Genomic DNA, 19,400 nt, shown 5'->3' with positions numbered 1-19,400 from the left:
CTTCACATCTGCTTTGATGGCTGCTAACCCTCCTTCTCGGGCCCTGCTAAAGACAAAACAATGATGTGTCCCTTCTCTCCTTGGAATTTAGATCATCTGACTACCTTTAGAACTCAGGTCTCTGATGGGACCAAAAATAGGCACAACACTGTACATTATCCACCTTTTTCTCATGGTTAATGTGGGACCAGTGTGTTCCTGTGGCTTTCTACACCGTAAATGAAAGCAGAACTCTAGAGCTAAATATTATTTAAAACAAGTTAATGATCCTATAGGACTTTACAATATAACCAAAGGCTTTCTCATTATTTTGAAACTTTCCTTTCCTTCTTTCCAACAAAATTAAGCCTCATATTCAGTATGTGAGTCTTTTTTCAGACTCAAATGATATGAAGGTATCCTAGGAATATTCCCATTAAGACACAGTGTTCACAGATGTAACATGGGCTGAGTCTTACAGGAATTGAATAATATGTCAGCTAATTCTTCAGAAGAGGCTAATTCCCTCTTTTATAATTAAGGCCTAGAAGACAGCCTGCTTCTCCAAGTTTATAATTGCTACTCAATTTCAAATATCTATTCTTAATTTCAATTGCAAAATAAGACCATTAAAACACATGAACCTAAGCAAAGGGGATACTTATTACAAATGATTAGATTTTTTAAGCAAACAAATCAAGACTTACATATGACCCAAAAAGGTATCTTTAAAAGTAATTTTTGTAAATAGTGCTGCAATGAACATTGGGGTGCATGTATCCTTTTGGACTATTTACAATAGCCAAGACATGGAAGCAACCTAAATGTCCGTCAACAGAGGAATGAATAAAGATGTGGCACATATATACAGTGGAATATCAGCCATAAAAAGGAATGAAATAATGCCATTTGTAGCAACATGGATGGACCTAGAGATTATCATACTAAATGAAGTCAAACAGAGAAAGACAAATAGTATATGATATCACTCATATGTGGAATCTAATTAAAAAGAAAAAAGATACAAATGAACTTATTTACAAAACAGAAGCAGACTTACAGATATCGAAAACAAACTTAGAGTTACCAAAGGGGAAACGTGGGGGCAGGGATAAATCAGGAGCTTGAGATGAACACACACACACTACTATATATAAGATAAATAACCAACAAAGAGCTACTGTAGGGCTTCCCTGGTGGCGCAGTGGTTGAGAGTCCGCCTGCCGATGCAGGGGACACGGGTTCGTGCCCCGGTCCGGGAAGATCTCACATGGCGCGGAGCGGCTGGGCCCGTGAGCCATGGCCGCTGAGCCTGCGTGTCTGGAGCCTGTGCTCCGCAACGGGAGAGGCCACAACAGTGAGAGGCCCGCGTACCGCAAAAAAAAAAAAGAAGAAACAACAAAGAGCTACTGTATAGCACAGGGACCTCTACTCAATATTCTGTGATAACCTATATGAGAAAAAAATCTAAAAAAGAATGAATATATACCTATATGTATAACTGAAACACTTTGCTGTACACCTGAAACTAACACAACATTGTAAATCAACTATAACCCAATAAAATTAAATTTTTAAAAAAATTTTAAAGTAAGAATTGTTTTTAAAATAATTTTTGTTGGGAGACAATGCTTACTAAAACAGTAGAGCTATGTACATGATCAAGATATTAATAAATCGTTTCTCCTGAAAAATGCACAGTTCTAAGAAAATCAGACTTGTCTCGTGATAGTCACATTTCTGTTTTGTCTTACTTTTTATTTGATTGTTTGGTATTTGGGACTAAAATAGGACTACCCCACTAACTAACTTGTTTACCAAAATGACTTTCTACTGTTTCCAAATCCCACCTCAAACACAAAATATGCTATTATGGATATTCAAAAACTCTGCTGGAGGCTAAGAAAGCAACTCAAATTAACTTCAAGAAGTGTTCCAAGAAAGAAAAGAATCATTTGATTAAATGCCTGCTTCCAATACTATTCTCCACTTTGTCTAAAAGAAGAAAAGCCCCGATCTTAAGAACTTATCTTAAACTAAAATCACAAGTTATGTGTTTATTAGCAAAGACATTAATTCAGTAAAAACTCCTGAAAAGCAGAACCAAAGAAAACCAATATTTGCTTTGCAGTGTATGTACCACAGTAACAATCATACATAGTTAATGATGGCTACTCACTTCATCAGTGGATGCTCAAGATTAACAGGGACTTTTGTCACCAAACTGGTGTGATTTAATTTATATATGACTTTCTTTCCAGTCTCCTTTTGCCAATCAGTATTTGTAATGCATGTGGAAAGAATGAAGGAATTCTCCTTATCTTAAATCAAACACGAAATATGGATTCATTCTACTGTAAGTCTGTGAAATTTACACTTATTAGTATGCGATTAAATTTTTAAAATAAAAATCTCTAGGACATATCCACTCCCTACCCCACAACTATGCCTCATTTTTCCCACCTATAAAACAAGGATAGCAAAAATAGCATCTTCCTCAGAGACCTGTGATGAGGATTGAATGAAATAATGTGATAAAGCACTCTTAGCAAATAATATAGACTGTTATCACTATTATTATCCTGCACAAGGGAGGTGGTTCGAGGAAGAAGTCCTCCCCTGATGCGAAGAGGAAAATCAGACATATCCATAAATAATTCATTTAAGGTTGAATCAAGAATAAGTCTAAATTTCACAGTGAATGAAATCAAAGCACAGTGAAAGGTGTTCAGACTACAGGGTGAGTTCCCTACTCTAGGAAGCTCTTGCTTTTTCAATTTGCCTGCTTTCAAAAGAACACCATCCCTCTCCCCATTGCCCTACAAATCACTCTTAATATAATTTAGCATGTGCATCCCCAAACAGCAATCTTGGGGATAACAAAGATCATGCTTCCTGTCAGGGAGCAGGACTAATATGCCTCAGCAGGTCAAGCATGTCACTGTCACAATGTTTTAATAAACCATCAGAAGATTCAATTCACCCCCATTTTCAAGGTAAGTATATTAATACAAGGAACCATATTAACAGAGATAAACATATGGCCCAAACTGCTGTGCCAAGAAGTGCCGGTGAAAACTCTGATTTAAAATGATACAGCAAGGGGCTTCCCTGGTGGCGCAGTGGTTAAGAGTCTGCCTGCCAATGCAGGGGGCACGGGTTCGAGCCCTGGTCTGGGAAGATCCCACATGCCGCGGAGCAACTAAGCCCATGAGCCACAACTACTGAGCCTGCGCTCTAGAGCCTGAGAGCCACAACAACTGAAGCCCACGCTCCTAGAGCCCACGCTCCACAACAAGAAAAGCCAGCCACCGCAATGAGAAGCCCACGCACAGCAATGAAGACCCAGTGCAGCCAAAAATAAACATAGATAAAATAAATAAATATATTTAAAAATAAATAAAGGGCTTTCCTGGTGGCGCAGTGGTTGAGAGTCCGCCTGCCGATGCAGGGGACACGGGTTCGTGCCCCGGTCTGGGAAGATCCCACATGCCACGGAGCGGCTGGGCCCGTGAGCCATGGCCGCTGAGCCTGCGCGTCCGGAGCCTGTGCTCCGCAACGGGAGAGGCCACAACAGTGAGAGGCCTATGTACCGCAAAATAAATAAATAAATAAAATAAAATAAAATGACACAACAATAAAACTCAAAGTTAATGTCACCAACCTAACTCCAACTCTCCACCACCTCTCCATAATGAAGTAGGTCTCAAAAGAGCAAACTATTTTGCATACCCTCTGGCTCCACTCTAATCTATAATGGATGCAATATGCATATCCTGAATTTTTCTCCTACTGTGCAAACCAGAGATACAGGGGGTTCGTGCAATCCCAGATAGCAACGAATTCCCTCTTTTCTTTAGATGCCTTATCAATGACAGGGACTAGAGCACTGAACTTGGATGCAATTAACAATTCACTGAATTATCGTTTTTTTCTTTCACATTTAGGTAGAGCTATTTTTCACCTTAACTGGATCCTGTAGTTAGCAAGTTCTAAGAATTGCTCAACGGTTTTTTATGTAAAATATTTTCCTCTTCATAAAGATTATCTACTGCTTTATTACTTTCTGGTCATGAAAATATTGCTGCTACTTAAGGCAGTACTACTTTTGTCAATCAAGAGTTTCCCAGAGGAGCACCTCCTAATCCAGCAGTGTTTCATTCTGCATTGATATATGGTTACTTTAAAGTGCCTATATATTTATTGCGTGATTGACGGCCAGCTTGGGAAGCGTTGGGTGCATCCATTTCTACACACTGAGCTGAATTCAGCACCTGAGGTAGGTATTTCTTCCAGAAACATACCATTCTGTATCCCATCTTTAATCCTTGCTTCAACGACCTTTTAAAAAAGTAATTCTTTTTGACCTGTCAACACATGTTTAAATGTAAATCAAGGATTTGTTATAACAATATTTCTTACAGAGTTTTCCAACTTCATCTTTGTTACAATTGGGCTATTGTTTCTACGCAAAGCCAAACATTCAAATTAAAATGAACGCCACTTCAATTTCTTTTGTAAGGGTTTTCAGTTTAACATGGCATCTGGCAAGCAGCCCCCATCTGTATTGTCCACCTACAGGCCTTGGGTAGGGTGAGGGCAGGAAGGGAGCAGACTAGTTGATGAGGGCGTACAAGGGGGTGGGGGGAGTGGGAGAGTGGGAGGATGAAGGAAAAGAATATAATTCTAGAATCTGGGAGCAATTTCCCGAACTATACTTAGGGGGGAAAAAAAAGCCCATTTTGGCTGTGAAAACAGTAAAATCAATAAAGATTCAAGTTAACCCCTCACCCCCCTCAGAGGCTCTGCCCTCTGGTTCAAAAACAAAATGTCTGCAAAACCAGAAAATTCAATCGTTACCCACGACTATGTGGCTGTTGTCTTTTGAGCAAGAAGGGTGCGGGGCTGGTCCCCACATCTCACTGCTGTCGCTGCCTCTCTTGCTTGTCTAGACAGAGACGGCAACTTCCAAAAAGCTACTGGCAGGAAGTCAACTGTAATAATATCATGACAACAACTGCCATAGTAGTTACCAAACTGAAGGTAAATGTCAAACATCATTCATGAAAGAAAAGCTATGTAATGTAAAAGGATGTCACAATAATCTGGGAGTAAGATCACAAAATTCCTCCTCTCACACTCAGGTGGCTTCAAAAGAGAACACTTAAGGGTGGTTTCATATTAGGAAATTTGTTCATGCAATACATCACAACATTAGGCCCAGGAAGAAAAAGACTTTCAATTATTTTTAAGTTGCTACAAAGATATTTAATAGAATCAAATATCCATTCCCAATAAAAATGCCTACAAAATTAGGAAAACAAAGATGCTTTTCAACATCATGAAGAGTATCTTTTTTTTGGGGGGGGGGGTTTTAACATCTTTATTGGGGTATAATTGCTTTACAATGGTGTGTTAGTTTCTGCTTTATAACAAATTGAATCAGTTATACATATACATATGTTCCCATATCTCTTCCCTCTTGCGTCTCCCTCATGAAGAGTACCTTAAGCTAAGAGCCGATGGCAGAATAATAACAAAATACTTGTAGCATGTCCATTAAAATTTGGAATAAGACAAGAACATCTAATTATCACTATTATTTAACAATGCTACATAAATTCTAGCCAATGCAGTAGGACCAGAACACAGAAATAAAAGCTGTAATTCCTGTAAAGTAGGTGATAAAATTATCACCTGTGTATGATTACATATAACATTAGAACTCCATCTTTTGTTTTGTTTTTTTTTTGCGGTACGCGGGCCTCTCACTGTTGTGGCCTCTCCCGTTGCGGAGCACAGGCTCCGGACACGCAGGCTCAGCGGCCATGGCTCACGGGCCCAGCCGCTCCGCGGCATGTGGGATCCTCCCGGACCGGGGCACGAACCCGTGTCCCCTGCATCGGCAGGCGGACTCTCAACCACTGCGCCACCAGGGAAGCCCAGAACTCCATCTTATATCATGTCCCAAAATAAATTTCAGATGAATTAGAGTTAAATGTAAACCTAAAACCAAATAAATTAATTAGAGATGTAGGTAAATATTAACTGATCCTGGACTAAAGAAGGGATTTATTATAAGAGTAAAAGTAATCACAAAAATAGATTGATTACACTTCTCCATTAAAAAAAAAAAGTTCAATACAATCCCTATCAAATTACCAATGGCATTTTTCACAGAACTAGAACAAAAAATTTTACAATTTGTATGGAAACACAAAAGACCCCGAATAGCCAAAGCAATCTTTTTTTTTTTTTTTTAGATTGATTTGAGTCCTCTCCCTTTTTCTTGATGAGTCTGGCTAAAGGTTTATCAATTTTGTTTATCTTCTCAAAGAACAAGCTTTTAGTTTTATTGATCTTTGCTATTATTTTCTTTGTTTCTATTTCATTTATTTCTGCTCTGATCTTTATTATTTCTTTCCTTTTACTAACTTTGGGTTTTGTTTGTTCTTCTTTCTCTAGTTGCTTTAGGTGTAAGTTTAGGTTGTTTAAATTTTTTAATTAAATTATTTGTTTATGGCTGCGTTGGGTCTTCATTACTGAGCACCGGCTTTCTCCAGCTGTGGCAAGTGGGGGCTACTCTTCGTCGCAGTGCGTGGTCTTCTTATCGTGGTACCTTCCCTTGTTGCCCAGCACAGGCTCTAGGTGTGCAGGCTTTAGTAGTTGTGGCACGCGGGCTCAGTAGTTGTGGCTCGCAGGCTCTAGAGCACAAGCTCAGTAGTTGTGGCGCACGTGCTTAGTTGTTCCACGGCATGTGGGACCTTCTCGGACCAGGGATCGAACCTGTGTCCCCTGCATTAACAGGTGGATTCTTAACCACTGTGCCACCAGGGAAGTCCCCAAAGCAATCTTGAGAAAGAAAAACGGAGCTGGAGGAACCAGGCTCCCTGACTTCATACTATACTACAAAGCAACAGTAATCAAGACAGTATAGTACTGGCACAAAACCAGAAATATAGGTCAATGGTACAGGATAGAAAGCCCAGAGATACCACGCACCTGTGTTCACCTAAACAATGACACAGGAGGCAAAAATATACAAGGGAGAAAAGACAGTCTCTTCAATAAGTGGTGCTGGGAAAACTGGGCAGCTACATGTAAAAGAATGAAATTAGAGCACTCCCTAACACCAGACACAAAAATAAACTCAAAATGGATTAAAGACCTAAATGTTAAGGCCAGACACTATAAAACTCTTAGAGGAAAACATAGGCAGAACACTCTTTGACATTAATCACAGCAAGATCCTTTTTGACCACCTCCTAGAGAAATGGAAATAAAAATAAAAATAAACAAATGGGACCTAATGAAACTTAAAAGCTTTTGCACAGCAAAGGAAACCATAAACAAAATGAAAAGACAACCTTCAGAATGGGAGAAAATATCTGCAGACAAAGCAACTGACAAAGGATTAACTCCAAAATATACAAGCAGCTCATACAGTGCAATACATAAAAAACAAACAATCCAATCAAAACGTGGGCAGAAGACTTAGACATTTCTCCAAAGAAGACATACAGATGGCCAACAAACACATGAAAAGATGCTCGACATCACTAATTATTACAGAAATTCAAATCAAAACTACAATGGGTCATCACCTCATACCAGTCAGAATGGCCATCCTCAAAAAAATCTACAAACAATAAATGCTGGAGAGCGTGTGGAGAAAAGGGAAGCCTCTTGCACTGTGGGAGGAATGTAAATTGATACAGCCACTATGGAGAACAGAGTAGAGGTTCCTTAAAAAACTAAAAATAGAACTACCATATGACCCAGCAATCCCACTACTGGGCATATACCCAGAGAAAACCACAATTCAGGAAGAGTCATGTACCACAATGTTCATTGCAGCACTATTTACAATAGCCAGGACATGGAAGCAACCTAAGTGTCCATCAACAGATGAATGCATAAAGATGTGGTACATATATACAGTGGAGTATTACTCAGCCATAAAAGGGAATGAAATTGGGTCATTTGTAGAGACGTGGGTGGACCTAGAGAGTGTCATACACAGTGATGTAAATCATAAGGAGAAAAGCAAATATCATATAATAAAGCATATATGTGGAATCTAGAAAAATGGTAGAGATGATCTTATTTGCAAGCAGAAATAGAGACACAGACATAGAGAACAAATGTATGGATACCAAGGGGGAAAGGGATGCGGTGGGAGGAATTGGGAGACTAGGATAGACACATATACATTATTGGTACTATGTATAAAATAGAGAGCTGATGGGAACATACTGTATAGCACAGGGAACTCTACCTAATGCACTGTGGTAACCTAAATGTGAGGGAAGTCCAAAAGGGAGGGGATATCTGTATGTGTATGGCTGATTCATTTTGTTGTGCAGTGGAGGCTAACACAACAGTACAAAGCAACCATTCTCCAATTAAAAATTAATTTAAAAAAAGAGAAAGGAAAACCTAAAAGGCAAATGGTAAATTGAGTAAAATATTTTCAATTATTATAACAGACAAATTATGTACGTTATTGTTATTTAAACAGCTTTCTGAAATTATGGAAAGAACATTTAGCCTCAACAGAATCATAAGGACATGAACTAATAATTTAATATAGGTCTTCATATTGAAAATAACTTTATAATCACAAGATTTTGTATTATACAACAAAGATTAGCCAGATGTTTTGATTACTGTCAGTTATTCTTTGAGGCACTTTTCATATACTGTCTCTCTGATTCAACACCCTTAAGAAGTAGGTAATATTACACCCATTTATAGATGAGACAACTGAGTTTTAGAAAGATTAAATAATTTGTCCAAGTAAATGGTAAAAAAGAATGTAACTTCAATTCTATCCAAGTCTGTACCCTCTATATTCCTCCAGTCTGGAAGAAACAACTAAAATTATTGATAAGGTGGAATACATAGGAGTTTTAAAATTTTGGACATCCAAAAATAAATCATTAAAATCTAAGGTAAACCACACTCTGAAAAATCTCTGCAACCTCTATGCAACAATGATTATTTTCCTTAATATATAAAGAGCTCTTGCCAAGCAACTGGAAGTGGTCTAAGACCAACAGAAAAAACAGGCAAGTACAGTGAATAAGCAATACATAATTATAAAAGCCACAAACATGAAATTATGTAAATCAATAATCTAAGAAATGTCATTCAAAGAATGATGAAATATTATTTCTCAAACATGACATTTTCAAATTATGAAGAAATGTAAATAATCAATAATAACATGGGTGAGGTTTCAACCCAATAAGAAAATGGTTAAATTAATTATGGTGCTAAACTAAGATGGAATATGTCTTAGCATTAAAATCACTTTTCAAATGATATCTGCCAACATAGGACTAGCCTTATCCTTACTCTTATCCAATACCAGATTTATGCATGTGTACAAGACAGAAATTCTAATTCATAGGTGATTTTTAAAGAAATACACTGTAGTGTTAGAAACTGTAAAACAGACCATTTTAAATTTCTTCTCAGTCTGCTTCAGTGTTCTCCAAATTTTCTCAATTCAGTCTATTTACTTTTCAATCAGAAATATTTTCAAAATTGTATTAGAAACAATGATTTATTCACTATCAGTAAGAACCCTTCAAATTTGTGAAGTTCTTTTAGAATTTACAAAACAACCTCATAAATATTATCCCATTTAATTCACACTACAACCTTTTGAGATAAATACTGGCATTATTTTACAGAAGAAATAACGTTTCTTAAACTAAAAAGATCACATTTCCTTATGTCTTCCAAGGACAGGGCAGAGAGAAAGGGCAGGCAAAGAAGGGGCCCTTAAAACAAAATGAAATTTTAAATTATGAACAAGACCTATAGAAACTCTAAACAATGTCAGTGATAAAACACTTCTCCCTGAAAAAACCTTTTGTTGGCCTAACTTCTAGCTGTCACAGTTACTGTCGAGTTTCAATGGCATTTACATTCGCTTCAAATTAGCATCTTCAAATTAGCGGGCCTCTCACTGTTGTGGCCTCTCCTGTTGCGGAGCACAGGCTCCGGACGCGCAGGCTCAGCGGCCACGGTTCACGGGCCCAGCCGCTTCGCGACATGTGGGATCCTCCCGGACCAGGGCACGAACCCGTGTCCCCTCCATCGGCAAGTGGACTCTCAACCACTGCGCCACCAGGGAAGCCCAAATTAGCATCTTTTATTACCTGTTCTTTTATAGGCATTGTGTCCTACCTGGGAGTTAATTCACAGAACTCCTGGTTATATGGTTGGCACCAACCCACGAATTTTGTTATAAGAGTCCTTTCTAAAATAAGTTTGTAGGACTTCCCTGGTGGTGCAGTGGTTAAGAATCCGCCTGCCAATGCAGGGGACACGGGTTCAATCCCTGGTCCAGGAAGATCCCACATGCCGTGGAGCAACTAAGCCTGTGCGCCACAACTACTGAAGCCCATGCGCCTAGAGCCCATGCTCCGCAACAAGAGAAGCTACCGCAAGGAGAAGCCGGTACACCACAACGAGCAGTAGCCACCGCTCGCTGCAACTAAAGAAAGCCCGGGTGCAGCAACGAAGACCTAACACAGCCAAAAGTAAATTAATTAATTTTTTAAAAAAACTTAAAAATAAATAAATAAAATAAGTTTGTAAAAGTTGTCATGTCTCTCCCATGGTACTACATGAATAAGTTAAACTGTAGATTGAAAATAAACAATGATAGCTTCGTGATTTGTAAAAACAAAACAGAAAAACGTGAAACTTGAGTTAGTTCATTTCCATTATTCTTATGACCACTTAGAGTTTTTATATGTGTTGAAAACTAAATACAGTGAAACAGAGTACAAACTGCATGGTGCAATATGTTAGTTTGGTTAAGTGCAAATTCTATTTTATAGATGAAATGTTTTTATTAAATTTGAATTCTTTAAAACTGAAATATATTCCTTATTTTAACTGTTAACTGTTTAAAACTACAGAAGAAATCAAGAAAATAATTGCTGTGTATTATTCCATGACTTTTACTTAAAATAGCTTTGTCAGATAGAGGTAGGGTGTTAAAAAAATATGGGTGTCAAATACAACAGGTACACTTCTAGTCTTATTATAAAATTATGGTATGCTCTAGGGAAAATATCTTAAAATTCGGATTTTGGTAAAGAATACATGCTGATTGTTTTCCTCATCTTTCGGACATGTTCCAAATGAAGTAGGTCTTATTTTGTTTGTATTTATAACTTTATGGAAACATAACAGTAAGGTTTTAAGAGCTCATCAGACCATTTATTTCAATTAGAAGCAGTAATGAAATCTCTTTAAACTATTAGATGTCACTTAGTCTCTATGTAAGATGGATTGTATGCTTAATGCCTTTTGGCATGATCCACAATTATTTGCCCTTAATACTTTTTATATTGACCGAAAACAAGGATTCCCTTCCTACTTCTCCTAGGCATCCTCAAGTCCAAATCAGCTGTTGATCTGAAATAGCATTTTTCATAAAACTTAGAAAATAACTGTTAAAAACTTTTTAACTCAAGTGTTAGCAATAGTGTAATAAGCCTTAGCTATAGCTAAGGACCCGATGCTGTTTCTAGCTCTACACAGACTATAACCTTGAAAAGTTATACTGATCACGGTCCTGGGTGTACTTTCCCTCACCATGGGCAATGTTCTTCCAAATACCTTAGGATATCCCTTGTTAATTTCAAGCACCAGCGTTGGTTGAGTCCGTGTCATCTGACTTACCTTACTTCAAGAAAATTCATTTCAGAACATATTTCTGGTGAACTGGAATCTAATTACTTACATAATCTGAAAAAATGTGCTTTTTTATCAAAATTTCTTTCTTATTTTTCATGGCATGCGTTAGACAACTACCTAAGAGCAGCCAAGGTGCATGAGGCCACCCTTAGCACTGCTAACCCTGCCCTGAGCATCTTTTCCTCATTGAACAGTGAGGAAGGAAGAAGAAGCACAACTGAGGCCTCTTTAAGACTGGAGATGCCACTGCAGAGAAAAGAGCTTGCTTTTTTTTTGACCTTTTTGATTTTAATAAAAATATGAAAACAATAATACGTACCAAGAAGGAATAGCTGTATTTTTGTAAAAGTTGTCATGTCTCCCATGGTACTACATGAATCAGTTAAACAACAGACTGAAAATAAACAATGATATTAGCACCATGAAGCCAGAGGCATTCTTGGGAGAAGGAATATTTACTGTCATTTCAGCTTCTGCCAGCACCCAAGGCACAGCTCCAAAGGACGTAAGCATGTTCTCTGCCAACCTCTGTTTCCTTTCTAAATATTCTTTCTATATCCTTCAGCCCCAAAAAACAGAAGCCCTCATGCCACCTGTCTCTCCAAACACCTCCATCCCAAGCCATCTCTCCCCAAAATCCATGGATAACCCTGTTACCATGAGAGTCTTATTACTTACGGTAATTAAATTCACACTGAGGCGTGAATGAAGCTTAACACTCCTACAGCATTTTTAAAATAACATTATATTAACTCAGCTCTACTTGGTAGTGTGTGGCAAGGAGATATTTTTCAGTGAAGAAGTCTATACACCTTCCCCATCCACCATCTACCCTAGAGCCTGCCTTCCGCTTTTCCAAGTCTGCTAGAAAACAGGATATTTTTACAGTCCCATACAATCCACATCTACCACAACCCCCATGCACAAGCACTGCCAAACTTACAGGACGCAATACAACATCACACATAGCTTGTAACCTGCAGCGCAAACATAGGAATGGTGAGAGTACTTTCTATTCACGTATAGCTATATATATCCTACAAGCATTATTGTATAACGTTTACATTTAGGCATAGCTATAAACACCAGATGCATAATACCTAGTATTTGTATATTAACGCAATATGCTCCGTAAACCTCTAATCTCTCCATCTCCCCCCTCACTGGTATCATGTGAGCAGACAGAGAAATGAGGGCTCTTCAACGCCATCCCCACAAAGTTCCCAGTCTCCTCATCCACCCTTCCTCTCCGCCCCTCTGTCATGGAGAAGGCATCCCCCCGCACACTGGAAGTGTGTCCCCCTTTTTTTTCCAGTGCTCTGGACACAATTCCCTCCCACCTCCTTGATCTCTTGGGTGGTCTCCCTTCTCCCACATCTTCACCCGCTCCCTCTCTCTGGCTCCCTCCCACCAACACTTAGACATGCTGTAGCTTCTCTCATCCTTAAAAAAAAAAATACAAATTCACAAAACTCTTCCCTTGACTCAAATTCTCCCTTCTTCCTCCAGCTATAGCTTTAATTCTATCTTCTCAGTCTGACTTCATTAAAAAGTTGCCTATAGTACATCCAGACAATGGACTATTACTCAGCACTAAAAACAAACGAGCTATCAAGCCATGAAAAGACACAAGGGAATCACAGATGCCTATCACCAAGTGAAAGAAACCAATCTGAAAAGGTTATATACTATGTAGCCTTTCCAAATATGTGACGTTCTAGAAAAGGCAATACTGTGGAGAGAGCAAAAAATCATTGCTTGCCAGGAGTTGGGGGAAAAGAAGAATGAATGGGGAGAGCACAGAGGATTTTTAGGGCAATGAATATACTCTGCACGATACCATAATGATGGCTACATGTCATTCATTATACATTTGTTCAAAGTCAAGAATGCACACCACCAAGAGTGACCCCCTAATGTAAGCTATGAACTTTAGGTGATTATAATGTATCAAGGTAGGTTCACCAATTGTAACAAATGTCCCACTTCTGGTGGGAGCGAGGAACACTGTGCATGTGTGGGACAGGGGTATATAGGAACTCTCTGGACCATCCTCTCAATTTTTCTATGAACCTGAAACTGCTCTTTAAAAAAAATAAATCTTAAAAAAAAGTTGTCTATGCTCCCTGTTTCCACGTCCTCTCATTGGTCCATCACTTGAACCTGCTATTTCAGAGGTCCCCACTGGCATGGCTGCTACTTCCCATGGCATGGATACATTCAGTTCTTGTCCTGCTTGACCGGTCTCTGACCTCCTGACCAGTCCCTCCTCCTTGAAGCATCACTGCTTCCACTGACTCACCCTTTCTGCCTCCCTCGAAGGTTCTTCGTCCTCTGCCCATCTCCCAAATCCTGGTGTTCCCCAAGGTTCTGTCCTGGTCCCTTCTCCCTTCTCCCTCTACAGATCACTCGTATTTGTGGCTTCAATGTGCAGACTACTCCCAAATCTGTATCTTTTGTCCCAGCATCTCTCCTCTGCTCCACAACTGTATTTCCAACTGCCAACTAGACAAATATGTTCAAATATGCCTCCGGCATCAGTATATTTAAACCTGAAGGCAACATCTGTGTTTCCAAACTTGCTCTTCTCCTGGGTCTCCTGCTCAGGAAAGGGCATTGCAATCCTAAATCAGAAATCTACACGTCATCCTAACCTCTCTCCCCTCATCCCTGTCATCCAAACAATCATCCAGTTCCGGCAATTCTACCCCTCAGTTACCTCCATGGCACCTCCCAGCCTGTCGCCACGCAGTCCAGGCTGCCGGCAAATCTCTCCTGACACTGCAACCTCGTCCTAATCATTTCCTCTATCTCTGGTCAGGATCCATCAATAGCTCCCCTCTCAAGATACACTCCAGCGCCTACATATTACTCCAAGGCCATCCAGGACCAGCCCCTGCCTGTCTCGCCATCTCTTGCCACTTCTTCCAAGCATTCCGTGCTCCAGCCAGACTGAATTCCTTTAAATTCCCGGTGCCCTGCTGCACTTCTTCCCTTTCTGGCCCTTTGCACACACTGTTCTCTATACCTAGAACACTTGTTCCCTTAGGACCCTCCTCTCCTTCAGGCTAAACCCTCCATCCTTCAGTTCTCAGGCCAAAGGCCAGTTCTAGAAAGTCTGCCATGATCCCCCCTCCCCGCAAACTAGGTTGGAAGCAATCACTATACTTTATCATTGTTGTTCATCCCATTTTATGTCTTCCCCGCTACATCCCAAGTTCCTTGAAGGCAGGACTTCTGCATCCTGCCAATCACAGTAACCTGGAGCCTGGCAGAGCCTCAGCATAGAGAAGCTTGATAAAGTATCGAGAACATGTACACAAAGCTTTTCCTAATCCTTACTCTGTGAAAACATACCCCCACTTCATTAAGGTAGAAATCACAGCAGTCGGAGAAGCTAAGGACAGAGCAGAAGAGGGATTCATCCAATGTTTTTAGATTTCAAGCAGTGCTCTTTCCAAGCTCCTGGTTCTCCAAAGCTGGATTGCCTTGGTACAAAGGGAAACTTACTTTTCTTACATTTTAACTCACCTAAAAGAGGAAAGTGGCAACTGTTGATAAGACAATGAACACAGCACTGCAGCACAGTTCCTGGTAACATTAACTGTTATTGGGGCAAATACCACAATCCTGCAGTCCTTTCAAGTAATTCCTGGGAAAATTCCTCAACTTACTTTCCTCTGTAAAGATTCACTATTCCTGCCTTGATCACCCTACGTAAAATCCGCTTTCAAACCATCTAATATTCTCACCAAAGTACAAAAAAATTACAAGGATCAGCCATGCAAAGGCTATAAAGGAGACGTGAGGCCTCTCTAACAAGCAGAATTCCAAATGCACAGAATGAACAGTGTTCTGATCATGACAGAGCCAAGGAATCTGGAGAAATTAAAAAGTGGATCACACTTTAAAGAAGAGTCCTGGGCTTCCCTGGTGGCGCAGTGGTTAAGAATCCGCCTGCCAATGCAGGGGACACAGGTTCAAGCTGTGGTCCGGGAAGATCCCACATGCCGCAGAGCAACTAAGCCCACAACTACTTGTGCGCCACAACTACTGAGCCTGTGCTCTAGAGCCCGTGAGGCACAACTACTGAAGCCCGCGTGCCTAGAGCCCGGGCTCCGCAACAAGAGAAGCCACCGCAATAAGAAGCCCGCGCACCACAACGAAGAGTAGCCCCTGCTCGCTGCAGCTAGAGAAAGCCCGTGTGCAGCAACAAAGACCCAATGCAGCCAAAAATAAATAAATTAATTAATTAATTTTAAAAAAAGAGTCCTAACACCGTTGCAGAAAACAACTTCTTAGAGCATTTAAAATCCAAAATTTAAGAAGCAATGCATACGTAGGCAACAAATTCAGAAAAACCAACATGATCTGGCACTATACATGTGCATGCTCAGTTTGGGGTACATTAATTGTATTTTAGTTTCTATTTCAGTGTGTGTTTTTCTTGTAACAAATGCATGAAGTGACAGAATTTTTTTTACACTTAAATTCGTCAGCTCCATTTTTTTGGTCCCCACTTGGAACATCGATGAAGGAGGTACACAAACACTTCTGGCCCCATTTTATTCTTCATCACTTTGAGAAATTACATATGTGTAGAAAGTGAATGAGGGTATATTTTTACTATCAAACATTATTGTTATGGGATTTATATAGAAGTTGACAGAAAGTATTATTTACAAAAGTAAATAGTACTACAATGTAAGTCGAAATTTTCTTCGATAAATTGCACTTACTCAAATGCACTACTACCATCTCACACACTGATCTAGGCAGGAATGCACAGTCCAAAGCCAATGCCCAGACATTCATGTCCTTAGAACCCTCTTCCACTTATCCTTTTCAGCTTCTGACTTTGATATCGAGGCCTTTTTAAGCATCAGAATCAAAATGTGTTACATCATCCCCACCTGCTGCCCACACTCTCCTCTACCCACCCAGCCCCGTACCCAGCTCTTCTGAAGAAGCAGCAAGCCCTAGTGATATGAACTTGTACCTGGCATCCCTTTCTGGCCAGGACTTGACCTCTGCCCTCACCAGGTGCCCAGGAGCTCACACCCTCTCAGCCTAAGCCCGCCTCACTTCCCAGGATGTAATCACAAAAGTCTGACTGGCCTTGAACTCCTTTGACCTGCCATCTCCAGGAACGAGCCTTTATTTTACACTGATGTCAGAGTCACTGTATACACACTACACGTATCTCCACCTCTACCTGCCTGGGAAAACTGTTCTCCCCTTCATCGCCCTGTTTGGGGCACATAGCAGAAACACAGTCAGAGTGGGTAACTGGAACATGTGTTTAACTTGAGGCAAACTGTCCTCCGGACTTGCCCTCTTTATATAGCTCATACAAAACAAATTTATACTCTTAAGCAGGTTATCTCAGTTGCCTGTCTTACAAGATAACCTATGGATAATATTAAACCTTCTATTCTCATCTACCCTAGATATTTTTATCTACTTTTTACAAAGTTTTCTCTTGAACTCCTTAAATCCAGATGTTATGACCGTAACTTAGGACTATAAAGCAACGCAAGTGCCCTAGACAAGCACACAACATTTGGATTATCCGCACACAACATTTGGATTACCCGCATGTCTCTGCTGCGGTGCTGTGTCTACTCCCCTCCAGCTACAGCATCCTTGCCACCATTCTCCGCTGGGTTTCTCTCTATGTCTTGACTTTCCCGCTGAGGTGCTCCTTTTCCTGGGCAACTCCAGGCAAGCTTGAGGATTACATATACTGTTTACTTCTCCCTTTCAAGTCAGGACCCTCTACCTGGATAGCTGCAGAAGCCTGAACTGAACAGACTCAGCTGGTGGCCGAGCTCTTGTAAGAAATTAAGACTTTCTGTAGTTAATTATTAAAGGCCCAAATCCACAGTTCAGCCTTCCTCACAGATCAGCTGCCATACTTTCCCAGCTTCTCCCCAGGGAAGTCCTCACTGGTGACGGAAAATCTCACTTCCTTGTGCTGTGCTCTCCTTTCCTACATGAGAATCCACTCAGGCTTTCTAGAAGTCACAGCTGTACCTGCTTCATCTAATCTGGATTAATAATCAACCAAACCGGTGACCCAGCACAGAAGTCAGCAGCACGCCCTCAGTGACCCCATTACCACCAATGTCCTTAGCACCCATTACCTCCCTATACTTAAGCTGAAGGAACTTATCCCAAGCGGACTGACTTGTGTTTTGTTAACTTTTCCCCTACACTGCTCATGTCAATCGTTCACTTTTCAAATCTGCAGCTGGGATTTGACTTTATGGAATTGAGAGCAACAGGGCATCATTTCTCACTCTTTGAAGGAAAAGGTCGGCCAATTTCCCTTGGGAGCTTCTCAAAAAGGTGAGAAAAAGAAAGGTCGAGAACAATGTGGGTTTTAACCAGTCTTCTGGTACCTTCAGACCCAAACACTCCCACGGAGGGTATCATGACTGTCCTGTGCTCCTGGAGAAGCACCGCGCACCCAGTTCCTGACCGAGACTACGCGGACACTTGGTCCTAGTTTAGAAGTAACACCTGGGTGAGGGATCCTGTCTTATCAACCGTTGGTGGCACCGGGAAGCAAGGAATAAAAAGCGAACACAGAAAGAACCCAGAAGAGAATCCCAAATACCCAGAGCCTCCTCGTCTCCCGTCGTTTCCTGGCAAAAGCGGGCTGCCAAGCCTGGGCAGGAGCGGCCGGGCCGCGTCCCTCCCGCCGCGCGCCCACGCCGCCTCCTTACCTTGCGGGAGTACGGGGGCTTGCTCAGGTGGATGCCGTCGCGGACGAGCTTATCCCTGATCATGATCTTCAGCTTCAGTTTCGGGTAGCTCACCAGCTCCCTGCCGCGAGGGGCGGTCGTCAGGCTGCGGGGGTCCCCGCGAGGGCCCTGGGCCTGGCCGCCGCAAGGCTCCCCCCGGCGGCGAGTGGGGACGGCGACCGCAGGCGGCCCGGGTGGCGCGGGCGGCGGCTGCGGCTCCAGCGTGAAGTAGAGGCCGGCGGCGGCGGCGTCCTGCTCCCGCAGCCGGCGCACGGCCTCCAGGATGCGACGCCGGTGCGCGGGCGCCAGCACCCCGATGGCGTCCAGGTCCGGGTCCCCGATCTGCTTGCACACCTCCAGGTCATCGTAGCCGTTATCCACGAAGGACTCCGCGTACTGCGGGAGCTGCAGCGCTTTCAGCCACTCGTAAACTATGTTGGTGCACATGGTGGGACTGGAACCCCCGCCGGCAAACAGCGTCCCAGCGCCCGAGCGGCACGGGCGGCACCAGTTCTGAGAACTTTTAATCCTCTCCTCCAAAGGGAAAGAAAAAATCTCAGTGAAGTTTTCCTTTTAAAGAAAAGGATAGGGCCGGAGATAGAAAGCCATCAGAAGCCTGAAGAGGGAGAAGCGGAAAAGCGGCAAAGTGAATTCCCCAAGCAGCCTGGAGCTCGCACGCACTGGCGGCTGGGGGAGCCGCTCCGCGCCGCCCCTAGATTCTCCGCCGCCGCCGCCGGCGCCTAGGGGAGGGGCGCGCGAGGGGGCGGAGGCGGGCGGGGCCCGGGCACACCCCTCGGACCCGCGCAGGGTCAGCGGCGCGTCGCGCCGCCCAGGACTTTCCGCAGCCCGGACCGTCCTGGGGCTGCGCGCCGCATCTCAGTTTCTGGCCGCCGCCGTTGGCGTCTGAACGCGCGCCCCACGCTGCGGAGGCAGCTCCTCGGCGCAGGT

General features: G+C 41.9%; 1 protein-coding gene across 1 annotated transcript in view; it reads right to left on the bottom strand.

Annotated features, from left to right (window-relative positions):
• Nucleotides 1–18,899, bottom strand: part of SAMD5 (sterile alpha motif domain containing 5) — a 51,860-nt gene extending 32,961 nt beyond the window's left edge. Inside the window, exon 1 of the mRNA XM_029224144.1 lies at nucleotides 18,435–18,899. Within this exon, the coding sequence (XP_029079977.1) occupies nucleotides 18,435–18,899 (465 nt within the window). The remainder of the gene's footprint in view (nucleotides 1–18,434) is intronic.
• Nucleotides 18,900–19,400: the final 501 nt, after the last annotated feature.

Source organism: Monodon monoceros, unplaced genomic scaffold (genome assembly GCF_005190385.1).
Source record: "Monodon monoceros isolate NGI ecotype Baffin Bay Population unplaced genomic scaffold, NGI_Narwhal_1 Super_Scaffold_15, whole genome shotgun sequence".
NCBI lineage: Eukaryota > Metazoa > Chordata > Mammalia > Artiodactyla > Monodontidae > Monodon > Monodon monoceros.
The sequence above is the reverse complement of the archived record's forward strand: the minus strand, read 5'-3'. Positions and strand labels throughout refer to the sequence as shown.